The sequence below is a fragment of the Scardinius erythrophthalmus genome, assembly GCF_964197995.2.
Source record: "Scardinius erythrophthalmus genome assembly, chromosome: 2".
NCBI lineage: Eukaryota > Metazoa > Chordata > Actinopteri > Cypriniformes > Leuciscidae > Scardinius > Scardinius erythrophthalmus.
The window spans coordinates 7,989,650-8,015,485 of NC_138222.1; the positions used below are offsets into that span (position 1 = coordinate 7,989,650).

The following is a 25,836-nucleotide window of genomic DNA, read 5'->3' on the forward strand; positions in this document are numbered from 1 at the left end:
CTTATCGATTTTGGTTGTATGGACAAAAAAAAAAAGACATTTTGTGTTTCACTGAAGAAAGAAAGTCATACAATATGACACGAGGGTGAGGAAAATGTTACATTTTTGGGTGAACAATTCCTGTAGGTTCACATGTAATTTCCATGTCACAGTCAGGTTCCAAAACTTCTTTAAAATTTTGGATTTTAGGTGTCTGTCATTCTCACATCTATAAAGGTGATGAATGAATTAGAATAAGCATTAATTAGACTAGAATAATTTGTGCACTGCTAATAAAAGGTTTAAGGACAGAAAATTAAGAGCATTGAGTGTCAAAAACTGTGTCTAACAGTGTGAATTGTGGCCGTACCTCAGTCTTCAACAGCTGTGTTCCTCTGAGGGCTGTGAGATCAGTGGAAGCCTAAAGAGGAAGACAATGCATCCGATGAGACTATGAAAGAAAAATGACCATTAATGTCTCTACATTAGCTCAACTGTTTCTGCTAGACAGGGAATTAATGGAAAGTAAATTGAGACAATCATTAAACAGGACAGGTCATAAAAAGATTAGATAGTTTGACAGTTTTATGAGAAGGTAAGGTTAGTTCATGTTGTAAAAGTCATGTGATGTAAATCCCTTAAAACATAATTAATTCATGATGATTGTAAAATATACCTTGAAAATATAGTTTAAAGGGGTCATATAATGTCATTTTTGTACAAGCTAATATGATTCTTTAGGGTCTAAATTAAAAGTTTGTAATATACTTTAATTAAAAATTCTCATTAGTATTATAAGAAAGCATTAATTTTACCTGGTCAAAAACAGCTCTGTTTTCAGCACGCCGTTTAGGTGCATGTGTCTTTAAATGATAATGAGCTTTGCTGACCCCGCCCCTCTATTCTGTGCGTACACCGTAAGACAATAACACAATAACCATAACGCGTTGTTCATTATAAACATGGGATTATGAATTATATTGAGAACGTCATACATGCTGTAATGTACCCTGAGTGTAAACCTTAGCCGCATTCATCGTGAAGCGTGCAAGCGATTTGCAAAGATTAATATAAAGGTCAATAAAACGTTACACTCACTTCAGTTCTTCTAGAGGTTCAGCAGGAACACAAATAGTTGGTACTGATCCTTTTTTCAGGAGCAGCTTCTTAGCAAATAACCAGCTTTTTACTGATCCTCGTTTGTAAAGCAGTCTGGTGAAATGATTCACGCAAACATGAAAGCATTGACGTTGATCGTGGGGAATATTCCCTTCGAAAACAAACTCAGCCATTGCGTCTTCAGCTGTATGGATTTAGGAACATCACTATGACTGCTGTGTTCGTTATTACACCCAAGAACAGAACACCACAAAAAAAAAGACGCCATTCTACTCAGTGCTCCAGCTATCAACACTGAGACTGTAAAAGCACTGAACCTATTTTTTACAGTCTATGCACTGAACGTGCCGGTCGGCGCGGGCTATGATTGACAGCTCGCTCATGAGGGCGGGTCTGTGTTGAAACACTCCTGTCAATCAACCATCGTGGGAGGGGCGTCGATTTTGTGACGTCACAAAATCGAACAGCTTGATTTGAGATGGGAGGAAACATAAAAGAAGATTAAAAAAAAAAACACTGGATGGATTTTTATAATTTTATGATGGTTGTGTACACGCACTGCCAACACACATTTCAGTACAATCAACTTGTAAAAGTGCATGTACCATTATATGACCCCTTTAAAACTTAAAAAAATAATAATGTAAACATGGATTCTAGTACTTTTAACTTGATGGCTACACCACATGAGATTTTTAGAGTCATTAAGTTTTTGTTTTTAAATAATAACATTTTATACATTTTCAAAAAGATTTTCTACAACTTGGCACATGTATTTTTTATCTCTTACATTATAATATATACATTATATAATATATATTATACATTACATACACATACATAACATAACATGTGTAAACATTATATATTAAAATACCAAATTGCAAAATCTGGCATTTCAACTAATTTTCTCATCAAATTAATACAAGACCAAATTATCTGAGCTGCTACCCACAATCATTTTACAGCTCTATGTTCCTACTGTATATCAACAACATTTGTTTCTTTTCTCTTTTTTTACTCTCCAAAGGAGTTTTAGGAGAAACATCAGAGATAGAGTTGATTAGAATAACACTAAGGATATGTACTATAAACACGTCCAACGATACAGAGACGAAAGAGAATGAACTCAATAAGACAGGGAAAAACATCTATTCTCCCAGAGAGTGTGTAATTGAAGACATGTCTTTCATGAGATATGCTTTGTTGTGAAAGCAGAAAATTCATAAGAAAGTTTTACAAGAAAGAAGGCACAAGTGCTGGTGAGAGGAGATGAAGACGACACGCTCGTATTGACCCTTTCCTCAATAATGTCTCTGGAGAACAGTTAGTTAACACTGATTGTCTACAATCCTGCTCAATCCTGACAAGTGTGGCCTCGGCCAACTCCACTTCAACACAATCAATTATTTCCTCACTACCCATGGCCAAGAACATCCTTAAAGCACACAATCTGCACCAGAGAAACACTCCATTAGGAAGGTGAGGAAAGAACATTAGGAACCTGCTTTTCTCATTGGCGGGAAAATGCTGCCTTGTGATGCTGCATTATGTTGTGGATTCGCGACATTCTGATTACATCATCAAAATGATGTTTACTCCTACCACAGATTCATACAGAGATAGTGTAGAATAGTGATGTTCAGGTATTTACTAGAAAGCCATGCTCTTTTGCATACTGTAGCTTGTTGTCTCTCCGAGTTTTTCCGTCGGTGTGTTTTTGAAAATCAATGGTGATATTTCCAGAGAGGCAGACATGATAATGAAAGAGAGAGGCGAGAAAATGCAACCCTCAGAGGTGATTGCTCATTCCGAGCGGCTTCAAACATCCCTGTGTTAGAAGGACACCTTAAATATTCGGACTTTTTGCGTCACTCCAGACTAAATCCCTAGCAACCACCATAGCAACACACTTCCTCTTGGACGTGAAATGCATTGTAAGTTCCCCCCTGCCACCAGAGATGGAAGAGGGGAGGGAGGGTGCGAGCAGGACGACAGACAGAGAAAAACAGCATCACAAAATGAAAGCATGAGAGGCGAAAGGAGAAAAACAAGTCAGGAAGACTTCATTCATATTAATAGCACAAACAAAACAGCCACATAAGCGAACACACTGAGGAGGGAAAATCAGCTATTTTTATTTTTCATCTGCAACACGTTTATCATTTTCTGTATGCAAGGGATGTAATATGTCCTGAACTACCATGTCTGAAAAGCCACTGCAATGCCAGACTAATTCTTAACCGTAATCTATTTATCTACAGTCTGTATATATATATATATATATATATATATATGTTACCGGCAAAGTGTGTAATCCGTCATTCTACAGAATGCCTAGGTAATGTATAGAATTAGGTCATGTATTTTTGCCAAAAACCATCAGGCATTCTATACATTGCCTAGGCATTCTATACAATACTGGGATTTCACACTTTGCCAGTAACATATACTGTATATGTTATATATATGTGCGTGTGTGTTCTATAAAGAACTCTATTCTAATTCTTTTGTGGGTATATGTGTAATAGATGCCAATAATCTCTGTTAAAGACAATGTGAATAGCCATTCAAACCCATTGTACTTCCATAATGTGATCTAAGTCTTGTGTGGTGTGTGAAAAGTTGGCTTTCTATACCAAAATGGAGCCAGACCAAATGCGAGTTTGCTAAACAGCAATTTGACTATAGAGTGGTGCAGGGATGACGTATTTTTGTAGAACCAACAATCACACTGGTTCCCTCGACAAAAACCCAATAGGATTTTTCTATTGGCTTTTGGATTATTGCATAAAAAAAGGTCTGTTACTAACAAAAGCTTATGATTTTTACGCATTGTTTTCACTGTAATAATCTTCACAAATTAACACAAATTTTATGATTTTTGAAGCGTAAATACAAGAAGTCAAAAGCTAAAGTTTACACCACAAGAACTAAATAACTACACCACAATCGCATGGTTTCAACGTCACCATCACTAGGTTTCCGGCAACTTTTTCAGTCTTTGTTTAAACATGTTTTCACTGAAAGTTCGAGATATAATAGTTTGCAAGAGCGCGATTATAAACACAACAAGGCTATGAAAGCAGACTAATGAGTAGATGAGTCTATCCGTTCGGCTGATGATGTTTAATGTCCCAGGCAACCTCTGTAGTCCCATTTAGCCACTTGTTAGCTCATTTTTCAAGACAAATAAAAGCTTTAAAAGAATCACAAGAGGACACTACTAATATAGTTTATGTCATAGAATAAAACGTGTAATATCCTGAGCTTGTGTTCACCATAGAGCTTATTTCAGACATTTAATCAAAACCATTGACCCCATTAATCTCACTGACTCCGGGATGAAGGAACCGGAAGTGCTAAAATGCTAATTTACGGCTTCTGGGTTACAAAAATACATCATCCCTGCACCAACCTATTGGTCAAAATGATCAAATAGCCCATGCGGCCTAAGTGACATCAGCGGAAAAGAAAGTCGTTTTGCTTCTTATAATTAGGGCCCGTTCTTGGCGAAATCGTTGGCGTTCTTATTATTCTTCTTCCGTATGGAAGTCTATGGCAGCCAATGATGTCATTTTCCATCATGAAAAAAATTCCGTCATTTAGAATTTTTTTATAAACCTACTTTTTCGAACTCGTCCTAGATGGTTGCTCCGATTTTTACAAAAATTTAACCAGATTATATTCAGACTATGCCGACAAAAAGTTATGGAATTCAAGTTGATTCGTCAAACCGTTCTCGAATACGGCGCAAACTAATTTTACGTAGCGCTTGCAATTTGACTTAAGGCTGTATCTCCGCAATGCTGTATTTTATGAACACATTAATGTACCGTTACAAAACTCGGTATGAGTCATCAGTACGATGCCCTGAAGGAGCCTGAGAAGTTTCAAACAACCGCCACCTGGTGGTAAAATTAAATTTTAAAATGCTTATAACTCTGGGTGTGGTTGACTTATTTTAATGGGAAACATCTCCTTAAATTCTTGAATCCTTGCCGAGTCCAGCGATACCAAACATGCTAGGTTTTGCCTTACGGTTTGTGTAGCGTTGTGTTTACACACATATAGCTTCCTGACTATTAATAGTAAGTGGCAAGAAAATGCAAACAAAGTCTGGTGTGGGTAATTTTTTATGTGTTTATAAATATAAATGTCTATAATATTTTCACCAAATTTGACACACACATATACTGTATGGGCTCGCTCTAAGGACACATACAGTAAACAAATTGGTGGGATTGTGCCTCTTGATGGCGATAGAACAAAACAAGGAAATTGCCATTAATTACAATATAATTTTATGATATTAAGGCGAGACACTACAGGTGAATAGGGTAAAATTGTTAACTTACAGATATCACCATCAAACTTTACCAGTTGATTACTCACATGAATAGGAGAAAAAAATGCATTGCAAGTTTTCTGTAATTGTATTTTTAAATATGCTAATGAGGCTATATCTAATTAAATATGCGCTAATTTGCATATATTTGGAAGTGACAAATCTGACCATTGAAAAAAACAAGGTTCAAAATTATTTTTGCATTTTGTTGATATATTCATTGAAAAGACATGTTCAGAGGGGATTTTGAATATCCCCTTTTGTTACCCTGTAAATCAGAAAATACTGGCAATAGCCTTAAAAAATAGATTTCCGCCCTATTTTTAGGCATAAAATGTCATATAAATCAGGCCAAGAATGATATATCAACAAATCCCTCTGAACAAATCTTCACAATATAGTTAGGAATACGACTGTAAAGTTTGGTGTATGTCGTCACTAGGAGTGCAAGAAAAAAACTCATTTTGAGAAAACGGCCTTTAAAGATTTTTATGGCAAAATTCCACTAATTTCTATTGAAAGCCATGAATTACAGACTAAATATGCTTTAGGTCCAAGTAAAATCCATGCATCACACTGTTTAACATCCAAAACTCATTATTGCTTCATCCATCACTGATCATAACATCCAAAACAACACATCAACAGTCCATCACACAGGTGGAATGGAAAAACTAAATACCGGTATCACAGTCCCTCAGGCAGATACATATTTAGCTGTCAGTGGAGCTGCTGTACCCTCTCCTAGGAGAACTCCCAGCTTCTTTTCTGGTGCTAACTTTGGGAAGTTTTATTATTTTGGCTATTTGTCCAAGGTGTAAATCACTTAGTGAAGATACTTTTTCCCAGTGGAGGAGGAAGTGCATCTCTGTCTGACCCAGTTGGTGGTCACTGAGCCTGTATTTAGTCAGGATCCGTCTCTTCTTCTCTGACAGTGTGCAGATACTCTATCAAATATCAATTTAGTCTACTTTGTTTGCTTTCTCCAATGTTCTAAATATTGATATTTTGAATGATTCATAATTAGTTTTGTTCTGTTGAGTTGTTTTGAACCAGTGCTGAAGGGAGCCTGGCTGGTTAGCTTCACCATCAGCTGACTGAGGGGACTGTTTTCAGGATTTGGCTTGTGGGTTTTAAGTGCTTTGAAATGTAATGTGCTTTTTGACTTACATTTAGATGTGTTCAAAATATTACAGCTTGTTCGTAACGCATCGTCGCACTATGGTTACTCATTGCGTGGCTCGCGAGCCTCGTGCGGCCCGCCAAGCTTTAATTTGTGTCTCGCATGGCTGTAAAAAATACGGCGATATCATGCAGCCAGTCACTACAGATATTTCTTAAAAACATTAAAAATAAGTAGGGCTATAACATAACCCATTACAAACTCAAAGTGTCAGCTATATTACAAATAATTTTGATCGAAAGATGTGGTTTATCGAGAGAACATGTAAACACTTGGTCGATTGAGAACCGAAACTGAAAGGACGACGTACGGCTCTCCTACTGACTTGTCCTATCAGTGCGGCTCTCATGAAGAAAATTGTGAAGACCCATATGACATTTCATCATCTTTTGTCTTCTAGCTAATGACAACTGTTTTCGACTTCTCTGAGAGAATTTTACACGCATATCTTTCGTCATTTTGAACTACCGCGGAAATGTCAAAGCGCGTCACGTGACTATTCTGGACGAATCACGTTGTCAGAAATTGGCATCAGCCAATGAGATTGCGCATTTCGAGTTAAATCACCTGTTTTACTTTCATGATTGGTTGCTGACAGACAGGAAATTACCATATTTGGATCCGACAGCATTGTACAGAAGAGAGAGAGCTTTCCAACGGTGTATGAGATGAAGGGGTACAGAGAGCGATCGCGGAGCAGTGGGATGATTTAGAACGCCAACTTTTGATGAATTTAGGCAAAATCTGCACACTCAAACAGACAAAGTGTAGTAAAATAAAGACCTAAATGTGTATTTTGGACTTTTTTTCAGCACAAGTCTGAAAGAATACATGTTATTGAAGACAAATAACCCAAAATCTCAAAATTGACCAGTGAAAAAAAAACAATGTTTTTGCCTGCCGTGTCTCGCTTAAATGCTACACTTTACGAATGCATTGGTGTACCATTAAGAAAATCGGTATGTCATCAGCACCATGCCTTGAAGGTACTCAAAGAGTTTCAGGGCAGCGCCACTTAGTGGTAAAAACGTTCTAACAACATTTCCAAACATGCTAATAACTTTTGAATACATTTGCCTATTGTAATGACACTGGTCTTAATTATTAATTTCATTCAATACCTACTTTTTCAAACTTCTCCTAGACCATTTGTCCGATTTTCACCAAAATCGAATCGTATCATCTCCAGACCGTGCCGACAAAATGATATGGATTTTGTGTCGATAGACAAAACCATTATCTTATACCGCAGCAGCAAATTTGAGGCTTGATGCCAAAATGACTATTCAGGCTTTATCTCTGCAATGCCTTGACATATTGACACCAACCAAACTTTGTATGTGTCATTGTTCATATTATTAGTGACTGTATATGATTATTCAGCTATTTTGCCTTATCTTAAAATGTATTTAATTGCTGCTTGCAGCAGTTGGTCTGACACTCCCAGCCATGTTGACATGTCTCATCGTCTTTTTGCGCTTGGCCCCGATAATTGCTGCTTGCAGCTATATTTCCAAATGCAGTCCAATCACGTCGTTCACTTATAGGGCACCGCTGATTGGTTCCTGCTATCAGTAGCTAATAAGCTTGTTGCTCAACCTTCAAATACTCGGTCAGCATTTGCTGTAGCAGTTGCAGCATGCTTTCAGAAACCCTTCATCCTCCCTAGCTCCACATGTATAGATCTGCTACAGTTAAATCATAAATGTTATATTGTACAGCATTAGCATGTCTTACTTGCTCACAGCAGCGTATTGTGTTTTGGCAGTAGCAAGTCCCGTACTTGGTCTGCAGCAGCAGATCTATTCCGCCAAGCCCAAACGTATATTCATTGTCATATCCATTACCATACCAAACACTCCCGGAGTTGTCATGACAGAAATTACTTAATTAAAATGAGCTACAACACAATTCTGAAGATTTTCTCTTAATTCCATTACGTTAAGTCCACCTAACTTTCTATAATGGAAGTTAATCCTTTTGTGTTGGGACTACATGAATTTTTTTTGCTGACATCTGAACTGGACAGTGGGTTTCTAGTTTTCATATTTTGCATGAAACTGGGAAACTGGACTGAGAGAGTAATTAGCATGCTAACATGCTCTATTGTTAGCTAGTAGTTACTGAAAGAGATTAATTTGAGTTATTTTAATAAATGTAGTTTTTACTGAGATTTAAATGTGATCCAGTACACAATTCAATTGATTAGCCTTGAGGGTAACACTTTACAGTAAGGTTTCATTTGTTAACATTAGTTATATGGTCATAGTCAATCGTTAACATGAACTAACAGTGAAAAGCACTTCTATTTATTTATGCTAGACAATATTATTGCAACATATATCAACTCATTATTAAAATCAAAAGTTGTATCTTTTAATATTATTTATGGACATGAGCTAACTTGAACTAACAATGAACAGTATGTTTATTAACTAATGTCGACAAAGATGAATACATTCTGTAATAAATGTAATGATAATTGTTTAATGCACTGGCTAATTTGTTAACTAATAGGACTTTGTTTGTAAAGTACTACCAATTTGTTCAATAAAACATGCTCTATTCTTGCAGTGTACATTTTAATCGTGTTGAAAACACAATTTGATAAGTGCATTGAACAAAATACATTTCGAGTGTAAGTTGGAAACATGGAATTGTATGAAAACTCTGACTTAAAACTTGAAACTCTGAAACAACCAAAATGGCAGCAGCTTTACAACTGGTAATAGTTTTATAATTGACCATTTTTTACTCATTCGTTTAAACTCATACGTTTAAAAAATCTGAAATTAAATCAAAAGAATAAAATGCACTTAATGCAGAGGGAACTAATTATTATATCATGCACAAAACGAGAGAAAGAACAAGTAGATGTGCTGATGTATAAATGAGTCATAGGAACTGTTAATTTGTGGCCACGATATACATATTTCTTTCCAGCATGTCATTTGCAGGGCTCCGTACTTTTCTCCTCACTAAAGAAGAAAAACATATAAAAAGGGAAGGAGGATCAAGCAGGTGGGTTGCAACCCCACAACCCTCCTCTCTCTGTTACCCCTTCTCCATTCACATGGGACTTCCCGTAGAACAGTAATGACCTCTAAGTGAGCCACTTCCTTTGGAAAGTTTCGACTTTTTCCCCCCCTTCGCATCTGCTTTCTGTGTCTCTGAGATCCTGATACTCAGACGCTGATGACTTTAGTCAAACTTCATTAAGTTCATAGCCCCAGCCTCACGTTCCCTAGTGGCACACTCCACCAAACGAGCTCTTCGTCTGCCAGACAGCACTTTACTGCTCCATCTCACAAACGGGGAGGGGAGCACAATCTATCTCTGTCACTCTCTTTCCCTTTCCCCTTTTCTCTGGGGTTGTGTGGGTCTCCAGTCTTCTCACCATTCGGCAATTGGTTTGCAATAAGTTCATGGAAATGCATTAATGAATGCATTAATGTGACCCAGAGTGCTCTTCTGTAGAGGGGAAAGGTCATACAGGCTGATTGCAGAGAGAGCTTAGGCCTTCTCCATACAGCAGGAGAATGTTTTTTTTCTTTTTCTATGACCTCGCATTTCTCTGTAGATGGGAATGCACAGCCCGTGCTCAGTGTAAATTCTGTCCTTATTGACACAATGTGGCCAAAAACATGGCACAATATGGCCTTATCATCCAAATCCTTTCTCCCTTTTTTTCTAAACTAAAGTTTGCCATTAAAACTCCAACCAATTTTTTAAACACATCAATAGATTCTAAATCTCCCCGAGATTGATGTGTAGGAGTAAGTTTATCATTTCTACCAAATAAGAACAAGCTATTTTATTAATATATTTACACACTTGGCTGAAATATAAAATTACAACGTTTATTGGAAGAAAAAAATATCTAAGAAGTTTTTGCATTCCATTGCACAATTTTTCCATTGTTTTTCTACATAAACGTGCTAGATGGACGTTGTTGTCTTACAGCAGCGTTTTGCACACATTTAGGACGCATATGTGTCAGTCATACAGTAAATAGATAAAACAGGTACGATTTTGACACTAAAAAAAATCAAAATGGATTTATTAAAATTGCTTGGAATCAGCATTAATCTGCTCATTGTAAAAACAATTACATTTATTCAGTTAAAAAAGTATGAACATGGTTAAAATATGGCTAGCTGTGGAACAAGCAATTAGTTAAAATGTAGACTGAAACTAATTGGATGTAATGATGATAAATATATCAACCAGGTTATTGTGCATTTAAAAAACATTCAGTTTATTACTGTTACAGAAATCTTACCTGTTTCATTTACGTATAGTATGACGGACAAATATGCATTGCATTAAGTTTGTTAGTGTATGTTAAAATTGTTTATCCAAATGGATGGAAACATTGCAATTCAAATACATAAATCTTAAATTTAGGCCTTGACTTTTTTTTTTTTTTAGTGAAGTTAAACGTAGGGTAGGGTATTTCCGACAGGCTAGCAATAGTGAGCTAGCTTTGAAATCATACGATCCCACCCTCCCTTCAGAGCGTCAGCAAAGCCACGCCTCCTTCAAAACACATGAATTCATCATGTGGTCCGTCATTACATTCGGTCCGGTGTCCTACCTGCCTGGACGAAAATGTTTTGGTCCTGTGACTTCTACAGAAGATATATGTTTTAATATTTAGACCACTTCTATTATTCATTTTTTTGTATATTTGGAGTGCTGTCAATACAGAGAACAACGACAAAAATCGGTGTTGCCTACACCGTGTTATCCTCTTTTTAAAATTTGCACCCTGGTGACTTCAATGGGGCAAGTTTTAAACCTGCTTTTAGCCTCTTAACATCCTTGATGTGTCATTACAAGTGCCCAGCCATGTGAGTGATTCCTTCAGAGTGATCACGGGTGAATCTGACTTCAGTAGATGTGAAAGATATTAATAAAAATTATGTTATTTCAGCCAGCGCACATACCTGTATTTACATCCTGTTTTCGGTCGATAGTCCATAGTAATCGATTAGCTGGGCACTTGTAATGACACATCAAGGATGTTAAGAGGCTAAAAGCTGGTTTAAAACTTGCCCCATTGAAGTCAACAGGGTGCAAATTTTAAAAAGAGGATAACACGGTGTAGGCAACACCGATTTTTGTCGTTGTTCTCTGTATTGACAGCAGCTGTATTTACAAAAAAAATGAGCTCAATGTTAAAATTGACCGGAGTTCTCCTTTAAAATAAGTTAAACTTTTAAAAGATGTGCCTTGAGACCTTTCTTTTTCCGTTCCAATGCTCGTACTGTATCTTGCATTTTTCAATGCAAAAATGCCATCTGTGTGAATGGCGGTGCCATTCTAATGCCACTAAGAAATGTGGCAGTTTCCTTGCATATTGAACTCATTCTTTGGGTATATCTAAAGGTCTTCTGCTCTGGACCAACCTTACCACTGTACATTTAATCACCTGAACCAAACTGAACTTTTCAGATGAGCAGTTTAATCCAGCTCATTGCTCCGTTTGACCCCTGACAAGCATCTCAAACAGTCAGAGCGGTCTGGCATTTCTCAGAGCAGTAATAAATCAAATTAGCCTAATTCTAATTCTGAGCATCATTTCATGAAACGATAATCAGCAGTAAAGACTCCATGTCCTTCAACGTAAGTGAATAAAGCTGCATTTGTTTGTTTTAAATACAGAAACACAATGACATGTTGTGGTGTTCGCATTAAAGGCTGTGAATTGACCAAATTACAATATGCTCCAAAGTATGCCTTTGAAATCTTATTCTTATTCTGAGTGTTTGGCATGGTAATGGTTATGACAATGTTGATATACTGTATTTGGTCTTGGTGGACTAGATCTGCTACGCTGCTGCTGCAGAGCAAGTACGGGACTTACTGCCCATACATACACGACACGCCGCTGTGAGCAAGTAAGACATGCTGCTGCTGTACAATATAGTGTACATGAATTACCTGTAGCAGATCTATACATGTGGAACTGGGGAGGGTGGTGGGTTTCTGACAGCGCGCTGCACTGCTAAGGCAAATGCTAACCACGTATTTGAAGGTTGAGCACGCAAGCTCAATGGATACTGATACAGCAGGAACCAATCAGCTGTGCCCTATAAATAATGATATGATTGCCAGCGTTTGAGTTGAGGACCAATTTTCTTTTTATGATTGTGTTATTTCACTACCTCTAATTCATCTTCATAAATAACTGGCTCCACAGTGATCTTGGACTTTATATTGACACCCTTTGGCATGGCAATAGTATCATAGAAAAGCAAGTGAGCTTTCAGTTATATGGGTCATTCTTCATTTGCGGTGACAAGTGGTGTCCCTCTACTTTGCAACAGTTGAAATAAACTTCAAATACCAATAAAATCACAAAATGTGTAAAAAAAAAATCAGCATGTTACCACCATATATCAAAGAGCTATCTTGGACTGAATTTTTTTTAACACAAATTAAGTGGTTATATTGAAAACAACTACTTACTACTTACTAGTACTACTTAAAAAAATAAAAACATTTTATAATTAGTAAAAGTTGTGACTCCAACCTATATATAACTTATACTTATTCTGCAACTATAACTTCCGCAGGCAGAAGTGTCTGAGAAAATTGAGAAAACCAACAAAATTTAATTTAAAAGTGCATTATGTTGGTTATGTGATCTAAACATTTTAAACACATCTATACATTTATTTCAGTGTAAAACTGGATAAATGACTTATTTAACCCATAATTCATGTTTTTCCACAATACTTCAGTGGTGATAAATAATAATAAAGGAATAAATTGTGTTCCATCTGGCTTTAGTTTGCCTTTGCTCCTTGTGCAGTCCAATCTCTGGCATGTCCCCATAGGCTGGGCTCTTGATTATCTCCTGCCTCTTCAACGCTTTGTGTGTTGCATGCTGCAACGTATTAAGCGAAATAAGATGGCCAGCCAGGCCACCCTCCCTCTCTCCCCCTCCACACTTGCACTATAGGTAATCAGTGTCCAGGAGGCCTTGCCCGCACCGAACTGCATACATTAGCATAAATCACAGCCCTGTGCCCTGCTGCACTATTCATACCAGCGACAAACAAAAGGTTACACTTCTCCTCTGGCCCCTTTCTCTCCATCTCTCCTATTCTTCCGCACTCATCTTGTTGCATCCTGACTGGAGAATTTCCTCTATCTTATCTGGCGCAGACAGGCGAGACAAATGCTTTGAAAGCAGGCAGGAAAGCAAGCCGAGCTCCGCCACAGCCACCAGATAAATCATAGATGAGCCAGTCTGAGCGCTGATCATATAATCCCACCATTCACACTGACTAATACAGTAAACTGAGAATGCCTGTGTTCTTCATCAAATATTTATACATACATAATTAGACAATGTCAAATGCATGCATAAAGTATGTTTGTGTGTTCATTCACATAGGGTGACATATAAGACTTATTAGTATAAGAGTATATGAAGGCACACAGAGAGAAAGGCGGTTTCTGTGTGACTAGGAGAAAAAAAAGGACCGTATTTGTGTGTGCGTGTGTGTATTAAAGACTGTCAATATAAAATGCTGATGCACAGTATATTGCTGCCTTCTTTCCTATGCCTGACTCCCTTGTGATCACCAGGCAATTACTGAAAAAGAAATCATCGCTTCACTTCATTCTTGCGCTCCCTAACTTTAATTGCTTAATGCATCCTTTACTGCTGGACTGTTACCCTCTGCCTCCCTCCCTCCTTTTCTCTTGCTCTCTAGCTTTATCTTTTCTTTGTTTCTCTCACTCACATCCACTGCAGCACACTGCAGCTGAGCCCTGCTAATTAAAACTGAATCTGGACATAAAGCAAAATGGGATGACATCCACTCTTTCATGCATAGGCACTGATAGACCTGTTTAGACCCCCCCACACACTCTTTAATCTTAGACCCCCTAAAAATCTGCACTGAATTCAGATTTCTCTTAAAAATATCAGAGACTTTGTGAGATCTTTAAGCGTTCGCTGAAAATGATATCTGAGGTTATGTCACTTTCCAGTTATCTGTCAGTACGTAACAGTTTTTTACTTTAAGTATTATCCTTCATTGTAGTTAGTAGTAGATCGAGTCCAGTGTTTCCCATTAATTACCTAGACTCTGGCAACCCACCACAGTCTAATCTGACCTGCCAGAGATTCACAATAAGCCGAAAATATTTTACACTTCTCATAGTAACATAACAGATCTCTATCGTTTTGTGTCATTGCTTTGGCAAAGCATGTGTCAATACAGCTAAAATAGAAATGGTGATATGGCTTAACACGCTTATCAAATCGCAAAAGGCTGTTATTAAATGAAATAAGTATACAATCTGTTTTGCTGCATCTGGGAATGCAACATGCACCAGGTTACTGTATTTTCACATGCACATAATTTCCAACATGTTCCAACAGGATTGCAGGACAGCTGCATTCAGGTTTGTACACCTGTTTTTTACAGAAACTGCAATTTTCCGATTAAATAAAAGCTTGTAAGTTTAACTCTTGCAGGAGAAATTAAGACATCCGTAATTGTTATGAACTGCTCCGAGACACGAAGGTTGAGGATTTATTAAAGTAAATCAAAATCAAAATCAGAATCCAGGCAAAGGTCATACACAGGCAGGCAATCCAAACAAACTGACAAATCCAGAGGGTAAGGCAGGAACGGGAAAACCAGGACATGGGCAGAGATCAAGAACCAGGAACAATGACAACAAAGGAAACGCTCAGAAATGCAGTGGAATAATGTACAAAACTTCGCAGGGAATGATGAGGTGAACCAGGCTTATATGGGGTGAACTAAACAATATAATGAGACACAGGTGAATGTGATAATCAGGGATGATGAGTCCGGGCAGTGAATCATGGGAAATGTAGTTGTGAGTGAATAATGATAGTCTGATGTGAAGTGCCCTCAGGTGGCTCTCAAGGGCACTCCAGCTGATGACCGTTACAGTAATGTAGTTTTACTATAATGTAAAGTAAAATTATTAATATACTTATGGAATATATATATATTTTCATTTATTTTACATTAAATATATATTTTTCATTTTACAGTGCAGTTGTATGACAATAGTAATATATTATGGTCTTATAAATAATATGAATATTATCATTAATAATAATAATATATTATAATAATCTAAAAAAAAAAGTTTGAGTCCACTTTAAAGTATAGGTACAAGTCAATACAAAGACTTTTTACTCTGTTCTATTTGGTCACTGAAAAAGGAGTTATATATATATAAATGAAGGGCTCAGGTGGAGGACGTGGAGCTGGAGAGGGAAGTAGTCAAACAGGGGCAGGCAGAACAGTCCATGGAGGAGTGGAGGATGGGAGGAGCCAGGAGCAGCCAGGGTGAAAGCCCATTGTGGAGTCGACGGAGGGAAGAGCCATGGTGGACACTTGGAACACCCAGGAAACGACTGACGGAGACGAAGCCAATGGCAGTGAAGCCCTGGGCGCAGACGGAGAGCAGACGGAGAGCAGACGGGACCGGACGACACAGATGGTCCTGAAGGCCGAGGGGGAGCCGCAACAACGAGAGTCTGAGGTGGAGTGAGGGTGTCTGAGGACTGAGGTGGAGCTGGTGGGACAGAGGACTAAGAAAGAACCAGAGGGAAGGCAGAGACAAAGTGGTGGAGTGATGGAGTGCAGCGGACGGCTCGTTAGTACGTTGCACAGACAGTGTGACGCCTGACCAAGGTGGAGCCGGAGGGACAAGGGAGCCCGGTGGAGCCGCAAGGACGATGGTATCTGGTAGAGCCAAGGGAGGGATGAGTCAAGGCAGAGCCGAAAGGTCGATGGACCGAGGTGGACTGACAGGATCAGCGGCTGGAGGCAGAGCCGGGGGATCCTCTTGACTGGACGGAGCTAAAGATTGGAAGGCCCTAGGCAGATACACACAGAGTGGCATTAAAGGAGAAGTCGAGGTGCTGAAGGGGATCAGTGGAGTTGAGGAACTGGCTGATAATGGAAGAGGAGGCGGGAGAGGGAGGCTGGACGGGAACTCTGTGGACACAGGAAACTTCGAGCTGGATGTAACCAGCAGTGACACAGGAGACTTCGAGCTGGGCAGAACCAGCAGGGACACAGGAGACTTTAAGCTGGGTGAAACCAGCAGGGGGACAGGAGACTTTAAACTTGCTGGGAACATTGGGGATGGGAAAAAACATACAAACTTCCTATTCCTATTCTATATTATATATATAAAATATAAACATTGCAGAGGCCAACGGCAACGCTCCCTCAGTGGCTGGAGTGTGGGTGGGGCTCCTTTTCATCCCCTCAAACTCCACGAGTTCTCACACGGCATCATATGGTGTTTCCACCTCACGCACCTGGTCAGACGCTCAGGCTCCAGGGGTGACGATTGGCTCAGTCCTCCCTTCAGGATATGACTCGTACATCCTGGCGCTACGGTGGGCACTGGTATACACTCCATGCAGTGGAGTGATTGCTGACTGTGCTCTGGATCCGGAGTGGTGCTGGTGTCTTCCGCGGCGCAGATGGTGAAATCAGATCCATTATTCACCAGCACATACATAATTATTTTGAGAATTTGGATGATGAAATTTGGAAGTTTCTCCCGCCCCAGCTGGTCCCACCAAGCATGAACTCTCCTGTGTCCCCACTGGTCCCGCCCAGCATGAACTCACTTGTGCCCCCGCTGGTCCAGCCCAGCTCAGAGTCTCCTGTATTCCCAGATTTCCCTCCCATCCTCCCTCTCCCGCCTCCTAATCCAAAATCAGCCAGTTCCTCAGCCGCGCCTCCACTGGTTTCCTTCAGCCCCTTGACTTCTCTCTGTGTAGATCTGCCTATGTCTCCAGCTCCACCAAGTCAAGAAGACCCCCTGGCTTCGCCTCCAGCCGCTGTTCCCGTCCGTTGCCCTGACTCCTCCGCCTTGCCTCCTCCCTCCCTCAGCTCCAACTGGGACCATCGGACTTAAGGCTCCACTGGGCTCCCTCGATCTTCAGGGCTCCACCAACTTTGGCTCTGTCCCCATGGTATCATTGAGGGCTTCTCCTCCATGGCTCCTTTCTCCCTCCCTCCCTCCCTCGACATCGCCATGGGCCTCCTTCCGGGCTGCACTCTGGGTTTCCGTCGGACTCCTCCTGCTCCCGTCTCCACCCTGGCCCATCCCGCCATCTTTGCCCCCCTGGTCTCTCCATTTGTCATCTCCCTGGTTTCCTGCCTTCCACCTGCTCTGCGTCCTCCTCCAGAGCCCTCACCCTCCATTCTCAGTTGGACTGTTACGGCGCGAGGATGCACCTTTCAGGGAGGGGGGCATATTGTAACATGTATAGTCAGTAGGGTGGTCGTTATCAAGTCCAATTTTTTTTTTTTTTGCAAAATGTTAGTGTCTTAACCTTTTAAACTGTTCCTTTTAACTTCAAAATTAGAAATATGCAAAAATGTTGACAAAAAAATTATATTTAGAGGTAGCTCAATCATGTGGAAGATTGCCTATGTTAAGCTGTGCGGCATTATTGTGATATGCAAGTAATATTAAAAGTTGCTGCAAATGAACTACATTTTATTAATATCAGAGCAACACTGACATGACAACAATGACAACAATCTCAAAAAAGCACAAAGTTTTCAACAATCCCTCATTTCTGATGCTCAGCAGCCAGTGCTGACTTTTTGCAGTCTGGATAGATCCGTCGGTGATCTTCCACCACATGAAGGAGAAACTGCAATTGTTCTTCAGAGTGTGTGAGATTGCCACTGTATTCTTGAATCAGAGCCACTCCTCTCTCGGCGTGATCATTGACTACTTTCATTGCATGGTTGCCTGTGCCTCCTGATAATCTGCTTGATTCGGCCAAAGTTCCGGGTCAATTTCAAGGAACGTAATGTACTTTTTTAAACCAAAAAATGTGCTCTAAACCCAAACAATAACCAAGGTGATCATCAATAGAAATATGTATTGATTCCACCAGGAAAGGTAAATCTGCTAAACCGGGTCATGGATGGATTAATTTGGATTTAGTTTCTACAATAAGTAAACTGAGATATGTATCTAAAATACATATTTAGGAATATATGGTGCATTAGATGCTTTTATGGAGATTTTTTTGGAATTTTACTAGCCAAGTACAATACCAAATCAAATGATCTGTTTTTATGAAAATCATCAAAATCTCAGAAAGTTTAAAGCTATTGAGCTACCAGTAATTATTATGTTACTGCCATAAAAATTGGCATGCTGTATTTTCTTATATAAAGGAACAATTTGAAGGGTTAAGAGCATGACAATTGGATACTTTAAAAATAAGGACCACCCTAATAGTCAGTTTTGGTTTAATTTTCATTGTGTTCAGATCCTGTTTGCCACTGTTTCCCTTGCTAGTTTGTCTCCATGGTCATTGATTAAGTTACGCAGGTGTTCCTGTTACGTTACTCTCTGTGTGCATATTAGCCCTCATTCATTCATTCAGTTCTTTGTTCCGTGTTGTTTCCGTGCAGTGGTTGTGTTTCTCCAGTGATTCTGCTCTGTATTATATGGATAAATTGTATTAAAAAATATTTTCGTGAGTTCTTTGTCTTTGTGCAATATTTTTACAGAACACCTCGTGACAGGGTAGGCAATTCCAGAATTAACTGACACAAGCAAAAATATGGTAGCGAGGTGAAAGTAATGGCAATAATAAATATACAAATTTTCATTTAAAAATAAAAAAATAATTAATCAAAGGGTACTAACTGAAACTTTGATTTGCAACATGCTAAATTCCAACTGTACAGAGAATAAATTTTGACGTGTATCCTGTGTGTTTTGAGCGTTTTGTGCGTCCATAAAAAGTTTGTCAATAACCTCATAATGTCTATTTTGGTTAGAAGACAGCTGCCTATCTATACTGTAAAAAGCAAGGCAGCCCACTAGGTTTTAGAATACAGCTGTTGAGTCATGGCGATGTGGTTTATGTCCCGGTAAGTAAAAAAAGGCCTACAAAAGAAAAATTAAGATAAATAAATACATACATAAATTCACTTTATTCACAGATATTTTCACAGGTTATTTAATAAATAATAATATCTCACGTTATACGTTTTTTTTTTTTTTTTTTGAAGAGCAGCAAATAACAGACAGTGGTGTATTATTCAGCTGGGCTGCTTGTCTTGACAGCGGATCCAGGACAGGCTGTTATTAAGCAGCAGTCCTGCATCTGTGCTGGAGCACAATAAACCTTCCTCTTCTTTAATTAACTTTTATGGCTGCCGAAGAGGACACGCTGACACCTGTCTTACAGCACACAGCAGCTTATTTCATCCCTCGACATGGGCGTATCTATGTGTGTGTGTGAACAGCTGAGACAGTAACAGAGAAAACGAGAGAGAGAATAAGAAAGAAGGAACATGAACAGCATTTTCAAAGCTGCAACCTTAAATAGGTCCACCTTTCCTCCACTCTGGCACCAGAATTTGACAGAAGTTGGAGACTTTGCCCATTTCTTTAGGCATTCACCTTCAAAAATGCAAGCGAAAAGTCATCTAATCAGTTTTCCATTCTGTAACCCTGCCACCCACTCGCTCTGCTCGCTCCACTGAGCACTCACCATTAACTCTGTTTGCTGAGTATCACATTGCGTGGTTATTCTCACTCCTGACATTGGGCCAAACATTCATTTTATCGCAGCCACCTACACAAGTGAGAGAAAAAGTTGCATCTGTCTATGGGTAGATCGAATGAACTAAAAATAATTCTCAAGAGCCTATTGGTGGACTGGCTTCAGCTGAGAATGTTTGTGCATCCTTGACACTTTGCTATTAGCGTTGCTCAATTAACAATAGCACTCAGCCCATCTCACAAACAAAAGGAAGTCTGCTTGGATCTAGAATCAGAGGTCTGTGTAAAGATGTCTATAAAATATATAATTTTTTCTAGCCTAAGAAAAGAAGGTTCTCACTTGGCCTTCACAAGTTGAAGAGGTCAGACAATACTGTGTGAGGTAAAGGAAATAAAATATTAGGGCTGAAACTGACGATTATGTATTGATTATTCTGGTAGATTATTCTAGTCTGTAAAGTTTAACGGATACTCAGAAATACTCGTGATACTTACTAACATTTACAGATAAGGACACAACCTCATTATCGATTATTATATCAATTACAATAATCAATAGCTCTATAGAACATCCTATTTTTATTTTCTGTATTTAAATTAAAAAAATATTTTAATGTGCACAATCTATGAATGCATACTTATACATATAGAAACATACACTATATACATACTGTATACATGTAAATGTGTGTGTAAAACTGCAAGTTAGAGTTAACCAAACTTTGGTACGCATTGGAAGAACTTTTTCGCATTCCTTTGCGTCTCCGATCTCCAATCTCCCATGCTCACATGTGTTTGAATGGAAGTCATTGGAAGGCAAGGTCTAGTGAGATTGCCCTGTTAGCTTATGGCCAGACAAGTATGCAAACACATTGGGCTACACATTGCAAGTGTGTGCAAAAGTGCTTTCTTGAGTACCTCTGCCTCAAAGCTGTCAACCAGTTAGCATGTCCACCGCTACTTTAACTTGCTTAGCCAGATTCTCTTCAACTGTTTCGCCTTGACAGCAGTTGAGCAAAAATAGAAAACCATAAAATATAGTTTGTCTGTTTTAGCTTCCCTTCCTTATAAACTGCAGGCGCATTTAAGAATAAAACATTAGCATACTGTAGAAGCGTTAGCATTCATATACCTGCATGTTTCAGGCGTTTGTGTGGTAGGTCTGCCAACAGAAAATCAAAATGGAAAGACCTTGAATGGATAAAGACAGATGTGAGATTAAAGAGCGTTGTGTTTGAGTTTTCCAGGATTAGTCGACACACGACTGTAGCGCAGGTGCTATAGTAAAGTGAGTTGGCCACGCTTAGCAAAACCGCATAGTGGCAAGAGTACGGTTAGCTATTGACTTCCTCTATTGATTTTGGCAAAGGAGTTGAGTACTTAAAAATCACAACAACTTTTAATCCAATGTGATGATTGTGTGCAATAGTAATTCCCCACAGAATGCATGTGAAATCAGCGCAGAGCAGCTGTGGTGGCTTAGGATAAACTGGCAGCCATAATGACACAGGGAATCTCCACCACAAGACCATTCTCACACACTGATTACCCCTGGCAGGAGGAAGAGAAAGCATCCTGTCGAAAACTCTCTTCACACTCTGATGGCACAAACTTCCATCTATCCAAAAAGTGGATCATTTGTGTGAAAGATTATGTGGCCCTTTGAATGGCAAATAAATCCAATTTAGCCAGCGAGGTTATTTATGCCGAACTGTGACCCTCTAACTCAGCACAGCACGACTTCATTATTCCACTTTCACACCTCCTCGCTCCTACTGACCTTCCCCTCCCACCAATGACTTTCAGAAAGCTTCCATCAGCCCTCACAGTTTCACTCTGACATGTGGTCACACCTCCTGCCCACGGCGAGCCCCCTTTACAGCCCTTTTCTGGACCGGATGGACCAAATCCTTGGCCGCCCCATTTATGTGTCCTGGCACACCATTATGAATAATGGACCATGTTTAACATCATTTGATGAGTATTAGGACGGAGAAAGTCCTTGGGGATGTGACCCTAAAGTATGGGACTGATGGTCATAAGTGACTTGTTATGGGCTTGGACTCCATATTTAGTTTTGCACAAATGAAAATAGTCTTTATGAGGTACATTGGTGTCGATTCTCCAGCTGACTAAATTTTCAGTGGACAGATATGTTAAAAAAGTAATTTACGAAATAAAACCTAAACCGAGATATGGCTCAGTGCATTTCTCAAATCTACAAAGGCTTCAATTCACAAATATACAACAATTCAATTAAATAAATATACAGTTGTTCGCTGCGTGTTTTAGAGTGAAGCGCAACACTGTTTTAGACGCAAACAGCTCATGATCTGCTGTTCCACATGAGTTTGGGTTGCTTATAACTTGCATTTGGGAACGCAACATGAAAGAATAGTTTTTTAAAAAATTAACAGTTGATTAAAAATTAACTAATTAATTGTATTTTTTTCTGTAATCACGATTAATCACATCAAACATAAAATTTTTAATTATAATTACATTTTTGTATTGTATAATTTCACAATGAAATAGAAACAACATAAAGATTGTATATTTTAAATATTTGCTTAATGCCATCTCTTTACTAAGTACTATGAATGAAAGCCAGTTTTGCCGATAACAATACTGCCATTGATGTAAAAGGATTTTTCTCAGTTTCTTGGGATGAAATGAGTAATTATAGCCATTCAACATTATCGGTAATGATTTTTTACCTGTTCTGCCAAAATATATAGATTAATTCTTATTAAAACTACAAATGTGATTCAGTCAAGAGCAGCGAGTGATTTTATCTTTATCTTTTGTTGTTTGATTAACATTAATGACAGACAGCGGCAGGTATATTAGAGGTCCCGTTCTTCGTGATCCCATGTTTCAAACTTTAGTTAGTGTGTAATGTTGTTGTTAGAGTATAAATAATATCTGTAAAATTATAAAGCTCAAAGTTCAATGCCAAGCGAGATATTTTATTTAACAGAAGTTGACTACATCGAACGGCCCGTTTGGACTACATCGATGTAGGATCCCTCTACTTCCTTCTTTAATGACGTCATTAAAACCGTTTTTTGACTAACCTCCGCCCACAGGAATGCTCCCTCAACTCTACCGAAATTCGTTTATGTACTTGCGCACTTCTTGTAACTTCCTGTGTTTACTCAGCTCTTACGGTGATTTTCTGAAGTAAAACTAACGCTTCATCTTTTGTGTGATGTACAATAAACTTTATTAAACTCATCAGTATATGTTTGATCATCGTTCAGACAGCAGACTTGTAGGCTATTAATAAATAATGGATACATACAAGCAGATGACAAATACGTTATAATAACCGTAATTAAACTACTAAACTATACCTGTTTCATCTCTATACAGCACTCTGACTCTGTAGGCATTATTGTCCGACTCGAACTGAACACCGTTACTGAGAGTTTCTGATATTATCATCATTCTGTGAGATGAAAATATCCTGAGAGACTGAGCGCGAGCTCATGAAGCTCCGCCCCCTGTGTCGTCCAGCAGCAGCTTATTTGCATTTAAAGGGCACACACTAAAACAGTGCGTTTTTCTGAGCCCCAAAAAATGACAATTTAAACATGCTGTAAAAAATGATCTGTTGGGTATTTTGAGCTGAAACTTTACATACACACTCTGGGGACATCAGAGACTTATTTTACATCTTGTGAAAAGGGGCATAATACGGGACCTTTAAGACATGGACATGGATCTGACATGCATCTGATGTTCTCTACTCTTTACGGCCGTTTAAAACTTTTGAACTCGTTTAAGACTGTGCTTACAAGGATACTTACCAATATCAGGCAATTCGACATAATTGTGTGTGTTTTCTGTCCGTTCACGCATGAAAGAAAACTCAGAACGCTGTCTGGAGCAGCTTTCTGGTCGTTTTGGGTGAGTGAACACAGAGAGACACTTCTCAGACATTAAGCCATATAGATATTTGAGTTCTCTTTTGCGTCTTATTGCGCTTGAATGTTTTAAAAGTACTTGAATGAATGATAGAAGAATGAAGATGCCAGGAAAAAAATGGACGCTGCATTGATTGCGTTAAAAAAATGTAACGCGTTAAAATAATAAAAACAGTCGCAAAATTACCAAGTTAATTTTGACAGCCCTAAATAACAAGAAGAAGAAGAAAAGAACAGCAAACATTTTAAAACATTTTTTTTTATCTGACAAATCCCAATTTCATCTTCACCAATCGTGCAGCCTAAATTAAATGTATCATGTATTAACATAAGCACAATACAATAATTGAAAATGTCAATGGCCAGCCAAGCAACTTCAAATGAGATGAATGGGAATGCTGACGGATAGCTGTCTCCTGGTATTAAAGAACTCAGAGGTCTATCCTGAACTCAGTGGTCTATGGAGAGGAAGGAAGCAGTAATCTGCATGGATAAATTCGGCAAGACTCCAGCCTCTCCTTTGCTAGCTGTAAACAGTTCACTGAAGCCCACTAAAAGGTGGAGAAGACAGGGGGAAAAATGTATGTGCGCCTTTAATACTAAAGCAGGCTGCTGCCAGAGCTCATTACAACAGCCTCGTCTGATGCGCATACACACACATACACACGCAAACCTGGCAGCTCTTAGGAAATGAATTCCATTGTCACCCAGCATCAACTCACATGGGAATTGGAGGAGCGGCCGTGTCCATGTGACTATCCATCTCATGCCTTCCTCCTCTGCCACGACCGCACCTCCATTTTGCTGCAGGGAGATTTGGAACAGTGTCTGCTTGATGAATAATAAATCAGGATTGGTTTGCTCAGAGGGAGAGGGGGCAAAAAAAGCAGTTTATCCAAATACACAGAGGCAAATGCTGAACACGTTTGTATTAAGGGAACAATAGACTGTGGTAATGCCATAAATAGTCAGTGTCCATGGACAAATCTCATAAAAAATAGAAGGGAGTAAATACAAATTTAAAGAGTGCTGCTGAAGATGATGTATAGATATGAATATTCCCCACTCTGGCTCTGGATGTGATGAGCTACGGAGCAGAAAGTATGACCGGTGCCTACAGGCCTGTTTCTCAGAATCATCCCACAGCAAGATCCAAAAAACATATGAAGTGTGTAACTTCTGCTCCACTGCCATCATATCATAGACTTTAGCGTATTGCGTATTATACTTTCAAATAAGTTACCACTAGTTGAAGGATGAAGATCTGAAGGAGGGCATAACATAGAACCAACATTTTTAATGTAGTTGTCAAGCCTACCTTTGTGAAAAAGAAGTACACTTATGGCATACTCTGAAAAAGAACACTTATTGCGTAAATAATACACTTTAAAAGAACATACTTAAGTGCAAAGTGAATGTAACGTTTTCAGCCATTCATTGCATGTTAATTGACATATATGAATGCCAAAAATATTATAGTTTACATTTAAGCAATTGCAGTTAGCTGAACTTTGTAGTTTTTTTTTCAACCCACATAAGTAACTATATGCAATTTCATATTTATATTGTCTAATATGGTTAAAGTGTAGTGCTGAATGTTCTGATAAGCATTTATGGTAAACTAAAATATATTTTAATGTAATTTCTATTGAAACTTATAGGTCATGCATTTAAGCACATGTATTTAAACGTGCATTTTGTATGCCATG

General features: G+C 38.8%; 1 protein-coding gene across 1 annotated transcript in view; it reads right to left on the reverse strand.

Moving 5' to 3' along the window:
- The window catches only part of LOC308686107 (uncharacterized protein), a gene marked incomplete at its 3' end in the record, with an annotated part of 100,132 nt that overhangs the window by 6,425 nt on the left and 67,871 nt on the right, over positions 1 to 25,836 (reverse strand). The window contains exon 4 of the mRNA XM_081358480.1: positions 350 to 400. Coding sequence (XP_081214606.1) covers positions 350 to 400 — 51 coding nt within the window. The remainder of the gene's footprint in view (positions 1 to 349; positions 401 to 25,836) is intronic.